At 38.0% G+C, this 16,625-nt stretch overlaps 2 protein-coding genes across 5 annotated transcripts in view; both read right to left on the reverse strand.

The window, feature by feature from the left end:
• LOC143715814 (period circadian protein homolog 2-like) overlaps positions 1 to 2,417 on the reverse strand; it is a 29,745-nt gene extending 27,328 nt beyond the window's left edge. For 2 of the 3 annotated variants that reach the window (XM_077207595.1, XM_077207594.1), the window contains exons 1-2: positions 2,263 to 2,417; positions 987 to 1,318 (exon numbers count right to left, since the gene is read on the reverse strand). In XM_077207595.1, the coding sequence (XP_077063710.1) occupies positions 987 to 1,270 (284 nt within the window). In that variant the 5' untranslated portion in view covers positions 1,271 to 1,318; positions 2,263 to 2,417. The remainder of the gene's footprint in view (positions 1 to 986; positions 1,319 to 2,262) is intronic. The other variant, XM_077207596.1, reaches the window with a different exon arrangement.
• Positions 2,418 to 9,297: 6,880 nt separating this feature from the next.
• pik3cb (phosphatidylinositol-4,5-bisphosphate 3-kinase, catalytic subunit beta) overlaps positions 9,298 to 16,625 on the reverse strand; it is an 80,234-nt gene continuing 72,906 nt past the window's right edge. For both annotated transcript variants that reach the window (XM_077207597.1, XM_077207599.1), the window contains exons 21-24: positions 15,726 to 15,849; positions 15,397 to 15,542; positions 15,135 to 15,267; positions 9,298 to 11,059 (exon numbers count right to left, since the gene is read on the reverse strand). In XM_077207597.1, coding sequence (XP_077063712.1) covers positions 10,928 to 11,059; positions 15,135 to 15,267; positions 15,397 to 15,542; positions 15,726 to 15,849 — 535 coding nt within the window. In that variant the 3' untranslated portion in view covers positions 9,298 to 10,927. The remainder of the gene's footprint in view (positions 11,060 to 15,134; positions 15,268 to 15,396; positions 15,543 to 15,725; positions 15,850 to 16,625) is intronic.

Raw genomic sequence — 16,625 nt, forward strand, 5'->3', positions numbered from 1 at the left:
CGGTCTATAGTGTTAGACAAATTTGCTCATAGACTAGTCTAATACAAGTTAGACTGTTTCACAAAAATAAAGACTGACTTAATTTAGACCAAAATATTAAACACCGTACCCCCAGGCTAACTCAGGTCTAAGACTCTGTTACCTTGGCAACCAGCAGTAACAATCAGTTACATTACAAACAGTCAAAAGAAAAGGGAAAATGGCTCATAATTTGTGGTTTACTGACGACGTTATGGAGAGAGCTATGAGAAGGGAAAGAGTTTTTAGGGACCTACTGGAAATATATAATAATGAAGACTTCATCGGTCAGTTTCGTTTGCCCAAGGAAGCTATACTGTTAACTTTCGTAGCGATCTTTTTTCAAATTAAACATTTCTTCTTGTTACTACATTCTCCGTTAAATTTCCCAAGTAAAATGTCCTTGTAACTGTTATACTCCTCCAACAAACACATATTTTCTGCTGCGGTAAACTGCACTGAGCGGTTGAATGCGCTTACTTGAATGCGCTTACTTGAAGTGTCTTATTTTACCCAGAGTGCATTTCAGTGTAGTCCTATTTAAGATGGTCAGAGGCCCAGTCCCAATTCGCATACTATCCGTCCAAAATAGTATGTGACATTAGTAATTGTCAATACTATTTAGGGCGGATAGGGTGGATAGTATGCACATTGGGACTGGGCCAGAGTCTTAAGTGCTTTGTGCAACGGTCTGATTTAGATGTCTATCTGAAGTCTGACTATATACTATATCTAAGCCATAGTCAAGTCTATCTTTGTGAAACCGGCCCCTGCTGTTGTTGTAGCATCAAAGCCAATTCATCCATACTTGCGTGAGCTGTCTGATGCACCAGCTGTTATTCGTTGCCTGTGTTGCATAGTGTTTTCGCTACTTTGGGGGGCAGAGGAATGAAGGGAGGGGTGTGTTTGTTTGGGTGTCGATTTCATTTTACAGCACCTTTAAGACTTTAACACTGAATGAATCTCACCTCTTGTTACTCCCAGATGATGCCATGGTTCCGTGGGATTCATTACTTTGCGACTCGTTACTGTGAGATTCTGTGCCACTTCCACTGGAGCCATTTCCACACATTTCCATGTCATCGTGCATCTGTGTTTGAGGTCTGGGAGAGGTGTGTGGGTCATTACTGCTGTCACTACCGGCAGAGGCCTCACCCATGCCGTGCATGTAAGACATGGAAACACACGGGGACTCCTCAGACGCGCCCCTGTACATGTAGCGCTTCGGCTCGGGCTCACCTGACATGGTCATGGTCAAGCTTCAGGTCAAAGCTCCCCTGATCCCATTATACTGTTGTAGCTGAGAAAAAGACACAGGCTATGCTTAGATAAGGTAAATTAATGAATAATTATGGAGTTTATTAATAATTAATTTATAGAATAAATTTATAAAAAATAATTTATTATAAATAATAATTACGTTTATTTCAGTGTTATTAGCCAAAGATAACAATTAATGGCTATTAATTGTTATCTTTGGCTAATAACACTGAAATAAACTTCCATCAGCATGAGAGTCAATAACATGATGTTCATTTTTCTGTCTGAATCAATTAATTCATTCAAAATACATTAAAATGCAAACTATGGCTTGAATACACCACATTTATAATAAGCGTTTTTAAATGTTAAATTTACATTAGTTAATGACAGGGTGATACAGACACTCAGGACTGTATTAAATTAATGAAGAGCAGTTCCAAATTTTTTTTAGTTCTTATAATGTAGACAATTCTCACTGGCTTTATTCATCATTCTTCATGCGTTTGTTCAGAGTCTGTGGTGCTTATAAAAGCAATACAGATATTGTGAAAGACATGATGGGTTTTATAACATTTTATTTGTAATTTTTACCGTGGGAATGTAAAACAAAACATTTTTTATTTTATTTTTTGCATGTATTCTTTATCTTACAGATGTAGACTGCAATTTACGTGGACTAAAAACACGTTGACCTGCAATGCACTGCACGGTACACTGACACAATTAACGTTATGTAAAAGTCGTGCCACCCCCGATACCGATTCGTTTTACAGCTGTTCTTAAATGCCATACACGCAGGAATACGGAAAACGCGTATAATACTGTATATATAGTATACTATAATGATTACACCTCAAGCATATAAAAAGACTACACAAAACAGAACGATTTAAAGTGACCGCGCATACGCGGTACCCAAATGGTTATGCAACACTTTTTGAACCTCTATGTTAACAAAATAAGTAGTCTAAAGTCACAAACCTGCAAGAGCACGCTTTATCCACGTTTTATCCCAGGAATTTGTTGGTATCAATGTTTTCCCGGGTTACATTTGTCAGAGTGAGACACGCATAGAACATACAATACTTCACCGTTCCCGATTCCCTATGAAGCAGGAGTGGCTCGCGCCGTGACCTGAATTCTGGCCCCTCCCCTTCAACTTCCTATTGGCTAGCGCACAAGGGTTCCCATGGAAAACACCACTGAGTGACGTCAACCCGCGCTCATTGGTGAATGGCTCCGCCAAGTCTCTTTATGTAAACAGCCAAGGCGACTCACGTGGAATCCCATGCTGACGTTATGTCGTAGAAAGTGGAGAAACCATATAAAGTTCAAAACAACGGTACCGTTTCTACCCTATATGAAGAGAAAATATTATTCGTTATTCCGAGTACTAATGTACTCAATTACATTTAATACAGCAAAAACAAAGTTTTTATACAGTTATACGCGAACAACGCATCTACTCTGTATACGTGCGTTTTACGATGCTCTCTTTACTGGCACACTAAGAATTTTATTTAAGTGAACTGTTTTGTATTTTTCTGGTACTGTGAGTAGGATACGGATCTCTACTGTTACACTTTTTCGTAGTTTGCACCATAGACAGTAGGTTTGGACCTGGACCGACACACTTGACTGTTGTATAACGCCACAGGAGACACCCCCCCCCCCCCCCCCACATAATAAGACTTGCTCAGACACCGAATAGTATTTCAGTAATAGAGACAGTGTGCATGAAAACATCTCTTGAATAATATAAAATGTTTAGACATGCACACTAAGTTTGCTTTTTCAGGGTTCCAGACTAACACTTAAGAGCAAGAGCAGTAGCACTGTGGTGCCAGCACATGATTTAATCATAAAGGTAATTTAATCATGAAAGTATGCCTACTTTTGTTTTGCATTAATAAGTGCAGTGTGCAGTTACTAATAATATTACTTTATTTCTTGGAAATGCTCATTTGACAATAAAGCACTGAGCTTGAGTTGAGATGCAGATAAAATTAACTTTTATTAACAACAGTAACGTTTAAAAATACAAAAAATTAAAATGAAAACATAAATATTCTATTCTTATTATATGTCCTATTGTTAGACACAATAAACTTAAATATCCAACATAATACAATGTCATAGATCACTACTTTCCAGATTAATTAGATCAATTAACCTTAAAACTAAAAATAAATACATTTGTGAAACAAATAAATTTCAGTCAGCTGTTGGACCTCCTGTCTGTGAGACTCGTCATTATCCTGGATGAGGCCAGTGACTGTGGTGTCGTCCGCAAACTTCAGGAGCTCGAAATATGGTGTTTTTCAGTGCAGTCGTTGGTGTAGAGGGAGAAGAGCAGAACACAACCTGGATGTGAGTTGTCCCAGTCTCACTGTATACAGTCCAATGAGTGCATATAAAAAAGAATTCACCCCTTTTTCACGCTTAGATTTTTTACTAATAATAGGCAAATCAGAGTTGGTTTACTTTACAAGTAAATTAAAGGGTGTTTGTTTGTTCCCTTTTGAGAATCCAGTGGACATGAAAGCACATTGATATGTTATTTTGATATAAATATCTTTAATTAAACTCACAAAAATGATTCAGCGTGGCATTTTCTCACACGTCAAAGGATATTCTTATTATTCTTATTGTTTTTTTTACACTCATAAAATTAAAATTACTTACACAGCCAAGTTGATTGTACTTAAAACTTTAAGGCAGCAAATTAAGGCACTACTTGAAAAAAATATGCATTGCATTAACCCTGCTTGCATTTTAATGCATTGTATTTTTAGGGCTTGCATTTTATAGGTTGAAAATCAACATGGTTGAATATTTAAGCTGTGAATATTTCAATTCAAAACATTTCAAACACATTTTCATTATTAAAAATTCAATAATCAATATATAATTATATCCATAAAAATGCAAGCCCCAAAAATACAATGCATTAAAATGCAAGCAGGCATATTTTTTTCAAGTATTGCAATTCAACAGGCTTTTTTGTTTCAAAAACATTTAGCATTATTTTACTTCCCTATGCCAACTTGATTTTGTTTATTTAACAATAAATTGAATGTGCAAAATATGCATTGAAATATATAGAGATAGTTCACCCAAACATGAACATTTCACCCTAAACCTGTGAGATATAAGATATTTTAAACAATGTTGTTAACCAAACAGTTGATGTACCCCATTGACTTCCATAGTTTACTTTTTCATAAACATTCGCCATTATTTTACTTCCATATTGGCAGGTTAAGGTGGTGAAAATTAACCATGGTTTTTAGAGGAATCATTTAAATTTGTATAATCACCGTTTTACTACAAGTAGGCCTACTATGGTTAATGTAGCAAAACCATGGTTAATTTGTGGTTACCATGGTAAAACTATATTAAAATGTTTTAATTCTTTATTTGTCAAAACCATGGAGAGTTTTCATAAGGGACGACGCCGGACAGCAATTAATCTATTAATAATGTCTGATTAAACCCACTGCCTATCTTTCACTCGATAAAATAATCATCACGTTGCACAGTGTTTTTGAAAGTTTTGTACAACCCCAAATCAAGGAAAGTTAGGACATTTTGTTAAATGTAAAAAATCAATAATCTGTGATTTGTTAATTCTGTCTAACGTTTATTTAACTGACAAAAGTACAAAGAAAAGATTTCCAATATTTTCACTGGCCAACTTGTATTTTGTAAATATTAACACATTTTGATTTTGAAGGCTGCAACACACAAAAGTTGGGACAGAGGTAAAATTAGATTGAAAAGTTCACCGAATATCCAAGTTAAAGTCCAAGTCTTTTGAAACAGTCCACAATAAGTAGATGAATTGGTAATATGTGAGAGGATCGTGATTGCTTGCAAAGACTGAGATGCTCCTTTTACACTCAAAGATGGGTCATGGCTCATCACTGTCCAGCAATTCAAAAATCACATTTCTCAATGCAAGATTACAAAGAATTTAGGTCTTTAGCCATATACCATATATAATATTGTGAAAAGATTCAGGGAATCCAGAGAAATCACAGTCTGTGTTGGGCAAGGCAGTAGACCTCTGTTGAATGTGCGTGACCTTTGACCCCTCAGACGGCATTGCATGAGAAACTGTCTTGCTACTCTTTTAAAAACAGCCACATGTGCTCAAGAGTACTTTGAAAAACCCTTTATTTAACACAGTCTGACACTGCATCAAGAAATGCCACTTGAATCTGTTACACAAGGAGAAAGCTTTACATCAGTTATACTGTATGTGGAGATGCCGGCGAGTTCTCTGGGCCTGAGCTCATCTCAGACGGTGGATATGTGTGCTGTGTTCCGATGAGTCCATGTGTGCTGTGGTGCGATGAGTCCTGTGGTCCGATGAGTCCATGTGTGCTGTGGTCTGATGAGTACATGTGTGCTGTGGTCCGATGAGTGCATGTGTGCGGTGGTCTGATGAGTCCATGTGTGCGGTGGTCTGATGAGTACATGTGTGCTGTGGTCCGATGAGTCCATGTGTGCTGTGGTCCGATGAGTCCTGTGGTCCGATGAGTCCATGTGTGCTGTGGTGCGATGAGTCCATGTGTGCGGTGGTCTGATGAGTCCATGTGTGCTGTGGTCCGATGAGTCCATGTGTGCGGTGGTCTGATGAGTCCATGTGTGCGGTGGTCTGATGAGTCCATGTGTGCGGTGGTCTGATGAGTACATGTGTGCTGTGGTCCGATGAGTCCTGTGGTCCGATGAGTCCATGTGTGCGGTGGTCTGATGAGTACATGTGTGCTGTGGTCCGATGAGTCCTGTGGTCCGATGAGTCCATGTGTGCGGTGGTCTGATGAGTCCATGTGTGCGGTGGTCTGATGAGTCCATGTGTGCGGTGGTCTGATGAGTACATGTGTGCTGTGGTCCGATGAGTCCTGTGGTCCGATGAGTCCATGTGTGCGGTGGTCTGATGAGTCCATGTGTGCTGTGGTCCGATGAGTCCTGTGGTCCGATGAGTCCATGTGTGCTGTGGTGCGATGAGTCCATGTGTGCGGTGGTCCGATGAGTCCATGTGTGCTGTGGTCCGATGAGTCCATGTGTGCGGTGGTCCGATGTGTCCATGTGTGCTGTGGTCCGATGTGTCCATGTGTGCTGTGGTCCGATGAGTCCATGTGTGCTGTGGTCCGATGAGTCCATGTGTGCGGTGGTCTGATGTGTCCATGTGTGCTGTGGTCCGATGAGTCCATGTGTGCGGTGGTCCGATGTGTCCATGTGTGCTGTGGTCCGATGAGTCCATGTGTGCTGTGGTCCGATGAGTCCATGTGTGCGGTGGTCTGATGAGTACATGTGTGCTGTGGTCTGATGAGTACATGTGTGCTGTGGTCTGATGAGTACATGTGTGCTGTGGTCCGATGAGTCCTGTGGTCCGATGAGTCCATGTGTGCTGTGGTCCGATGAGTCCATGTGTGCTGTGGTCCGATGAGTCCATGTGTGCTGTGGTCCGATGAGTCCATGTGTGCTGTGGTCCGATGAGTCCATGTGTCAGCTTGTTTTGGGGAAAAACAGACATTGAGTTCTCAGTCCCAAAGATGGAAGGCACCATCCAGGCTTTCATCAGTGACGGGTGCAAGAGCAAACATCTGCCAAGTTTTGGGTGACTCGCATGTGTGTGAAGGTACTATTGACGTGGAGGCGTATGTTGGGATTGAACATCTTTCCTGGGAAGAAGTCTTTCCTTGTTCTGCATAGGCTACAACAGTGGTTTGGTAGGAACTCATCCTATACTATACAGAAAATCTATGACCCATAATGAAAAGGAGAATCAGACAACGACGACCGTGTAAAACTTCAACAATTAGTATCATCAATATGTTTATATATACAAAAACATTGGACATTTTTTCTTTGTACTTCTGTCAGTTAAATAAAGTTGGAAGAGAATTAACAAATCTTCTTGATTTTATTATATTTGACAAAATGTCCCAACTTTTGAATTGGGGTTGTATTATGTTTGGTTTAACATTACCTTTGTGAGTATGACTCTCACAGTTCATCGGCTTGTATTAGCAGAGCTTGCACGCAGCCACGACAAAACTGTTCACAAGCTTCTAGGGATTTCATTTTGGTTGTCGTGTGTTGAAATAAATAAATATGTAGAAAAACAGCGTGTGTGAATGTGACCCACAATCTCTGAATTCCCTTCCGTGGCCATATGGGAAAGTAAACATTTACAATGACGACAATAAAACTCCAGTCACATTTAAACGTTTCCAACAAAGAAATGGATCGACTTCTTTCAGTTGGTTGAACACATACTGTATTTCTATTGGGACATTTCTACCGCGGGTGTCGGCTAAAGCAGCAGCGACTGTTTTCATGGTAACCAGTGACTGCAATTCTGCAAAACTAGTTCCAACAGATGATCATGTGATGCAATAAAATAGCTTCTCTTCCCTGCAAACGATGCCATGGAGGATGACTGAATGTTTCATTTAATGGCAAAAAAAAAAAAAAAAGGTGCAGGTCTCAGTAATAATTTCAGTAGAAGAGGCCGATTCTCTTAAAGGGATAGTTCACCCAAAAATGTAAATTCTGTCAGTATTTATTCACCCTCATGTTGTTCAACCCCGTAAGACCTTCGTTCATCTTCAGAACACAAATTAAGATATTTTTGATTAAATCTGTGAGCTGGATCACTCCTCCATAGGCTTCTAAGGGATTGAAACTTGTTCCCCGAAAAGTTATTAAAGACATCGTTAAAATAGTCCAAGTGACTACAGTGGCTCAATCTTAAGTTTATCAAACGACGAGAATACTTTTTGTGCGCAAAACCCCCCAAAAATAACGACTTTATTTCAACTATTAATTTCCTTCTCTGTGGGCCTCGAGTCAGTTCACTAGTTTAACAGCGTAAGCTTCTGTGTTGTACGTCACACGCATCACACACATGACCAGCGTCAGCCAATAGTGAGCCTACGTGTGGCGTAGCTTTACGCAATCACACTACGTGAACTGACTCGAGGCCCACAGAGAAGGAAATTAATAGTTGAAATAAAGTTGTTATTTTAGTTTTTTGTTGCGCACAAAAAGTATTCTCGTCGCTTGATAAATTTAAGATTAAGCCACTGAAGTCACTTGGACTATTTTAACGATGTCTTTAATAACTTTTCGGGGCTGGCAAGTTTCAATCCCTTAGAAGCCTATGGAGGAGTGATCCAGCTCTCAGATTTAATCAGAAATATCTTAATTCGTGTTCTGAAGATGAACGAAGGTCTTACGGGGTTGGAACAACATGAGGGAGAGTAATTACTGACAGAATATTCATTTTTGGGTGAACTATCCCTTTAAGAGATCCCAGCATGCAACGCAGCATGACGTAGCTTCACATTCACTTTATAGTTAAGTGAAGATAGTGAAGAGCAGGTTATCCAAAATCTGCATTAGAAATCACAAATAAATCCATAATACTTTACAGCTGCAGCACAGCTCTGTAAGATAAAAGTCATCAGACAGATTTTTTGATGTCTCCTTTTTTGAAAAAGATTTCAAGTCTTGAAATACCATTTCTTTTTTTCTTGCATCTACAGTACTGTACAAAAGTCAGTTTTTTATAGATTTTGCTGCAGTGTGACAGTAGGAAATATCAGTTTACATTTCCAAACATTCCTTTTGCCATTACTTGTGTAATAATCCAGTGAGATTTTTGTATGAACAAGCAGTCTGACTACTGCCGGTATGAACCGGCTTGGAGACGCTGACACAGTTCTTCTGGATTTAGTCTGTCTCAGTGTTTTCTGTATCCATGTGGAGCACAGGCTGTTGTGTATACAAAAATCTCACTGGATTATTACAATTAATGGCAAAATTAATGTTTGGAAATGTAAACTGATCTCACACACTACAGCAAAAGATATAAATAACTGGCTTAAAACCCTTTTGTTTTTGGAGAAAATACTAACGTGCCTAAGACTTTTGCACAGTACTGTGTATATTTTTCCTACATTTTAACTATTTATTTTTTTTCCAAATCAAACAGAAATTATAAAGAGTTCAATAAAAACAACTTTAATTTCTATGAAATGGGCAAGACAGAGCAAAGCCTGTACTAAAGGTTTCCGTGAAATCAAAGGTCATCATCAGTGTAACACTGAGCAGCATGAGTGCACACGCATACACTCTTATAACAGGTTTACAGTTGCACGTTTACGTCTGCATATTGCACTAAGGCATCAAAACATCCCATAATAGCATATGGACATTGGAGCACAACCTGCTCTAGTATAAATTGTAATTTATTTGATAGACACAAATCTGAATTCTTATTCTCTCATATACCATAACAGCACAATAATGAATGTACAATTCTCTGGAATGTTGGCGCTAAACTCTCAGCATCGCTCTTAATAATCTCACTATATCACAGTACACAGTCTTCCCTCCCATTCACACATACGCATAATCAGTGTAAAAATATCATGCTCAGTGCATCTAAAAATCTCTAGTCACACAGCCAACAAGAAAAGCAGCACTAGAGACAGCAGGTTATCAGCAGTAAAAACTGTCTGTGCTCTTAAATATAGACATTATTATTCCTACTGTCTGAGCGGTCAGTAGACAGTACAGTAGCTGTCACAACCTCCCCTTTTTGGTCCGCTGAGTCTTTTGTGCAGATATTCTGACTAAATAGGCCTTTGAAATCTTGAGTTTCAATATGCAGGCATATGCAGTTTTAAGCCCATTAAAATCTGTGAATTTCTCTCAAATTAACAGGCACCAAAACAAGCAATTTTCATGGACTGTACCATTAAACAACAAGTTTGGCTACAATGCTGTGCTTACATTTAGACGAGGAATATATTTGATGGCTAGCACCATATAACAACTACATGAGCTCTGCTCAACCTAGAGGAGATGTTGGGGTGTTTGTTCAAATATCTGTGTGAGAAGCCTCTTCACTTTTACAGCAATTCCTGCCAGACTGTCCATAAAGTAGTACTGTGGCATATAGGAACAGTGCTTTACCTTTACAACTTTTAAAACTCATAAAATATGTATACCTATCACATGATTCCAGTGTTTTTAAGACCATTTCTCATAATAAAGTAGTCTGGCACATACAGTAAAAAAAAAAAAAAAAAATCAAAAGCAATTACAAACAAAACGTTTCTTGTGCAGTGAGGCACATGTTTACCTTTTGGTCTGATAAGATGCATTTCCTCTGAGCTTGTGCTCTGATTGGTCCGTTTTCAAAAGTCCTGATACGTTAACACGGTTGTACAAAAACAACAACAAAAAAACGCTTTTCTGGATGGCCAAACCCTGCCTTGATGTTTGAAGGTTTAGGATCTCCGCTTTCCCTCCAGAAGGACAGACTGGAGGTATTTCTTTTGTCACCTTCTATAAGACAATTGCATCCAGTGTCAAGTTAGGATTTTGCACGGCTCCAATATGGTCAGAGGCAGTCGATTTTCAACACAAACAGGGGTAGAAGTCGAGTTTTTCATTTATTCTTGCAGACTCTAGACCCGTGAAGATCATTTAGATCCATGCGATTTGGCCATCGATTTTCTAAGGTCATAAATAAGCTGGTTTTACTGCAGTAAACAGTTTTGCTGCACTTTGCTGAACCCTAACTTCAGTTTGGAGAGATGTTTGTGTGGCCAGATGTTAGTGTTTATGAAGGGTGAGCCACGATGTGGGCCATCCAGTTGACTTTGGTGGTCCAACTCTCTCGCAGAGCTTCATCAAACTTCTGCCGGAACTGTTTGAGGGCCTCCTCGTCAGTTTTCCCTAATGCCAGAGAGTCCTGGAAAACAAACATACAGCTGCTGTCACTCCATCATATATTTATTTGTTTATTTATCTTTATTTCTCATTTAAAGGATTAGTTCACCTCAAAATGAAAATTTCCTAATAATTTACTCACCCCAATGCCATCCAAGATATCCATGTCTTTCTTTCCTCAGTGGAAGGGAAAATAAGTTTTTTGAGGAAAACATTTCTGGAATTTTCTTCGAATAATGGACTTCAATGGCAACCAGCGTTTTGAAGTCCAAATCAATGCAGTTTCAAAGGTCTTTGAAGTGCTTCAACGGGCTGTGCACAAATGAACTTTTTGAGCAATGTTGCCGACAATGGGCAACCAGATGAGACACAGGGCCCACGACCGATCTAAATTATCCAGATATAAATTTATTGTCCTTTTTCAATGGGAAAGTGCCCATGCAACAAACGCTCGGCAAGATTGCCCCGCAACATTGCTCAAACAGTTGCCCTGTGTTTCATCACCTTTAGTTTAATGTTCGATATTTCGCCGGACATTGTTTTCCCCTGCCACTGTTCTATAGGGTCGGCACTGGCAGTCTTACTAAGATATCAATAGCAGGGTTAGTTTTAACATTATGTAACCATTATCGACATTAAATATTCGTTCAAAATCACTGTGCATTAATGCTGCATATTTATACCTGAGAATGCTTTGACGCGTTTCCACAACGCATGCCTAAGGGAACGTCTGCCAATTCCATTAACTGCGTTAAACGTAGCCTATAATTTGTATTATTTAAAATTACTTTTCAAATTCCAAAGCTTGTAGAAGGTTCCTATTGGCAATGCTGATCTGGAAGCCTTGAATAAATTAACTTATCTAAGAAAATGATTCATAAAACTCATCAGTTGAGCCTATGTTTACTTTCTTCACTGACACAGACGAAACTGAAAAGACTATCAGTCAGAGTTCAGCTTTAGGATGGCAAGAAACACGGCAGGATAAGGAGACTGAGAGAAAAATAAAGATTAAGAGGAGAGAGCATGTATTGACAAATAATCTAACGCACACTGACATGGTTTTAAAGCTATTTTTATCCATTTTTTTTTTGCCCTTCAAAAGTCTTAAATTGCACAATTGTAGGTCAGAGAAATCAAAATTTTCTCGGGGGAGCATGCCCCCGGACCCCCTAACTACCTCACATTTAAATGCACATGGCTGTGGGGGCAATGTGGGCTGATGTGGCTACAATGCCAGGACTCAATTTTTGGCCCAGCGTTCAGCAATTTTAACATAGTATTGTCATCATATGAGTGTTGATGGACCAAAATAAAACCATTAAACTATCAAGTAAATAAGTATTGTGATATTTGGTGCCACAGTGACACTCTTGTCCCAAAAAGTATTGCTATACCACGATCCTCAATATGTTGTCCCACGGTGAGTAATGTTTCCCTGTTGCACCTACACAAAATTTGAGGGTTCCCCCACCTACCAAATCCCACTTTAACCACTGGTGATGACGTAGTTTCCGGCGCGTTGCAGATCAGCTCAATCCGAACAATTGTAGGTAAAAAGTTTACATAATATATATTTTCTTTTTTAAATGACCTATCGTTTCGCTAGATAAGACCCTGTTCCTCAGCTGCGATCGTGCACAGCCCGTTGAAGCACTTCAAAGAACTTTGAAACTGCATTGATTTGGACTTCAAAACGCTGGTTGCCATTGAAGTCCATTATTCGAAGAAAAATCCAGAAATGTTTTCCTCAAAAAACTTATTTTCTCTTCCACTGAGGAAAGAAAGACATGGATATCTTGGATGGCATTGGGGTGAGTAAATTATTAGGAAATTTTCATTTTGAGGTAAACTAATCCTTTAATGCATTGACCAAATTCAATGGTAATGGTTTCATTGTTTTGTGTGATGAAAAAAAAACCAAAAAACCCAACAGACATTTAAACAAAGATACAGATCAACATAGTAGCATGTTAAATATAACTGACATGGGATTTACAAAGATTTATGGACATTGGGCTTACATGTTTTGGCTTCTTCTCTTCCTCCTCCCCCCCCCTTTTCTTTTACTCCCCTACCTCTATCTACTCTCTATCTCTTCTCCCTCCCAACTTCCCAGAGACAGCCAGGAAATGAAGGAAAAGAAAAGATAATAAACATTTACAACAAAAACAACAACAACAAAAATAATACTAAGGAGAGTGAAAGACGAATGAAGAAAAGAAGAGAAAACAAATCTCATAAATAATACTACTGAGTAATTTTATTTAAGATTAATGGAATGTACATAATGGGGTGTGCAAGGTTTTTCACATATAAATGCATATGCAAGGCATGAATAAGATTCTAGCTTCGGTTAATGTTTAAGGATCAGAGAAGTAAATGTTTGAGTATGTCTTTGTAACTGATATCTAAATGCAGCTGCATATCTCTCCTAATGTGAAGCCATCATATGACTTTTCAGAACGTCTTTTTGTTCAATTGAGTAATATTGTTTTCTTGCCGATTGCCAGAGTTAGGAGGAGGGGAACTGAGTTCTGAAGGAGATTAATTTGAGTATGAATTTTGTATGAAGCAGAGATTTTGTAATTTAAGAAATCTAATAACCTTTATTGGTAACATTGTTCTAAAATTGATGAACGGTATGTTAATGTTTCAGTGAGTGCATTCGTCTTCAGTGCAAGTTGCTAGTCCCATTTTAAATATCTTGTGTTGTAAAATGTGTTTTATGTAAGAGTTTTTACTGGATCAGTTCTATGTTTGCATTTGTAGCTAAGTTGAATGTTTTTTTTGCAGACTAGTTTCCAGAATTCCTGATGAAAAGATCCTTCCTCCATTGTTTCACTGATACTGAAGTAATATGGATAACATTTGTGTACTATTTTGTCTGAAATGACACATTCGTGAAACATAGTTTCATTAATTAAACCATTCAATTCACGCTTTATTGTCTCTGTGTTTGCTGCTCACAAATTAAAGTCACTTAAAAGTCTCATTATATGCTATTACCCTGCTACTACATAATACAGTTGGAAAAGTCTATTCTTTCTTGGACAGGAAGATAATTTATTTCCTAGAATTGATAACTGATTATGATGTGTGTTCGTTGGAAGAACTGATTAAATAATTATACCATTAATTCTGCTACATATTCAACAAAGTTTATCTACAGTGAGGGCTACTCTTTTTTTTTTAGCATGTTGTTTTTCAGTCAAGTTTATTAAATTGTATAGATACTCCTGGTTTGTGTGTTTGCTTTCCACATCGGTTGTTTTAGTTGTGTTGTTTTGTGCTAAGACTTTATTTTTGGAATACTAATATAGATTATTTGAAGGAGATATTAACAGATTAGTGGTAAAGTGGTAAAAGTGGTAAGAAAGTGGTAGGATACCAGTGGTTTTCTAGATCCATAAAGGAAATAGCAATACCATAAAAACGCCATATAAATCTGGGTTTTAAGTCTCATGCCACTGTTTCCGAAAAGCAAACAACAAACGGTCCTAAACGCTCCTCATATACACTCAAGCTGTGCTGTAGTATAATGAAAAATCATGATCATAAACTTTCCTTAATCTCAGTTGGCCAAACAGTGGCTTATATTTTCTAAATCAGTATTCAATATGTCCTATGAAGAAGATATATAAGACTATATATTTCAATTCTTCTGATGCCATTCGATAGCTTTGTGTGAGCAACTGACAAAATTTAAGTAATTATTTACAGAAAATCTTTCTTTTTGCCATAGCTCTCAAATACAGTTTACTTGATCAAACCTCACACATTCACAATACGCATAACAACCAATTAAGTTCCTTCTTTATGTATATAAATAATGCACAAGGAAAGCTAGGGTGAATTTCATGACTTAAAAATCTTTTCCTCAAACAAATCTATATGGACAGTATGATTTGCAATTTAGCATGAATTTGTGTGGATTAATTTTGTTGCTTGTCAGTGTTGTTGGAGCTTGACAGCCCCATTCACTTAACATTTCATATGGGTTTTAAGAGTTTGAGAATGAATAAATGACACTTTTCATTTTGGGAAGTACTATAGTTTGAAGGAGAGGGAATTCAGGGCTGTCCGTGTCCGTTTACCTTTAAATACTGGATATCTTTGACAGACGTAAGCTCTGGCAGTCCTGCTGTGAGCATCAGAGCAAAGAGTGTGATGAACAGATTTCCATTCTTCCTTAGAATCAGATACGCCTCCTCACAGTATTGCCTAAAACTACATATATACAAAGCACTATGTTAGATTAGTGTCCTACATCATAAGAAATTATGAAAAAGAGAAATGGAGTAGTGCATTAAGAGGAAGGGAGATAAAGTGAATTAGACAAAGTAGTCAGTCACTAACTTTCCAAATTTCTCAGTGTTGCCCGTTTTTCCCTGTTGAATCACGTGGATGAAGTCGTGTGTGAGGATGAAAGGAACACGCTCACGCTTGATCCCAAACTTGGACTTAAAGTTTCCTAGGATATGGCCAAAGTCTATGTGGAAGAGCTGAATCACACACACACACACACACGGTTTGTAAATCTAAATCCATCAACCTATCTTGTAAATCTTAAAACAACCAAACTAAATACCATTGGACTATAGGAATGGCATTTTAAAGAATCATATATTCTGCGGGAACACGATACATTCACGTGGTGTTATGTGTAGGACGGTTTCCCAACATACCTGTCCTGTACTGCGAACCATGATGTTGTCGCTATGCCGATCACCAATTCCCAAGACGTAGGTGGCAACACAATAACCAGCACACGATAGAGTGAACTCCTCAATGGCTTTCTCTAAAGCATCTCTGTCAACATAACACATCAGCAATCAGTTTTTACACAAACAGCAACTTTATTCAATAAGAACACAAGTACTGCCAACTAGAATTTCTATAACGTCAAGAACTGCTAGGAGGCTAGATCTAGACGTATATTTTGCAACAGTTTTAACATTAAAAATAAATAAGTAAACATCTCTAACAATAAGAGATGCGTGGGCTGCTATTTAAAAGGTTTGGAAGTCAGTATTGTGCAAAACTTACTGTTTTCGATTTACAATTTCCATGCATATTTTTAAATGTAATGATAGCAAATGATACTTACACAAAATTGTTTTACACAATATTTAGTAAAAATGTTTTGTTACTAGAGGCGAATTAAAAACTATCACGCCTCGTGGTATTTGTTTTGTCTTGAGACGGAGTGGAATCAGATAATGATGACAAATAAATGCTGTAAAAATATTTCATATAGTTAGCTCGTGAAAGCTAATGCATTAACTAATGTTGACAAATGATAGCTTATTGTGTAGTGTTACTTATTAACACACACACACACACACACACACACACACACACACACACACACACACACACACACACACACACACACACACACTCTATTTTACTTTGAGTGTTATTTAAGTTTTATTTCAGAATCTTTTTATTTTTTAAACTTTCGGTTAATTAGTCGGCTATCGGGCAGGTGACGCCCACCATATAAATATTAAATTAATAATTGATTACTTATCAATAACCATGCATTTTTAAAAGTTTAAATGCATCATCAAGTGTTTCTGATA

Source organism: Siphateles boraxobius, unplaced genomic scaffold, assembly GCF_051911475.1.
Source record: "Siphateles boraxobius isolate OS27281-9 unplaced genomic scaffold, OSU_SipBor_1 6, whole genome shotgun sequence".
Taxonomy (NCBI): domain Eukaryota; kingdom Metazoa; phylum Chordata; class Actinopteri; order Cypriniformes; family Leuciscidae; genus Siphateles; species Siphateles boraxobius.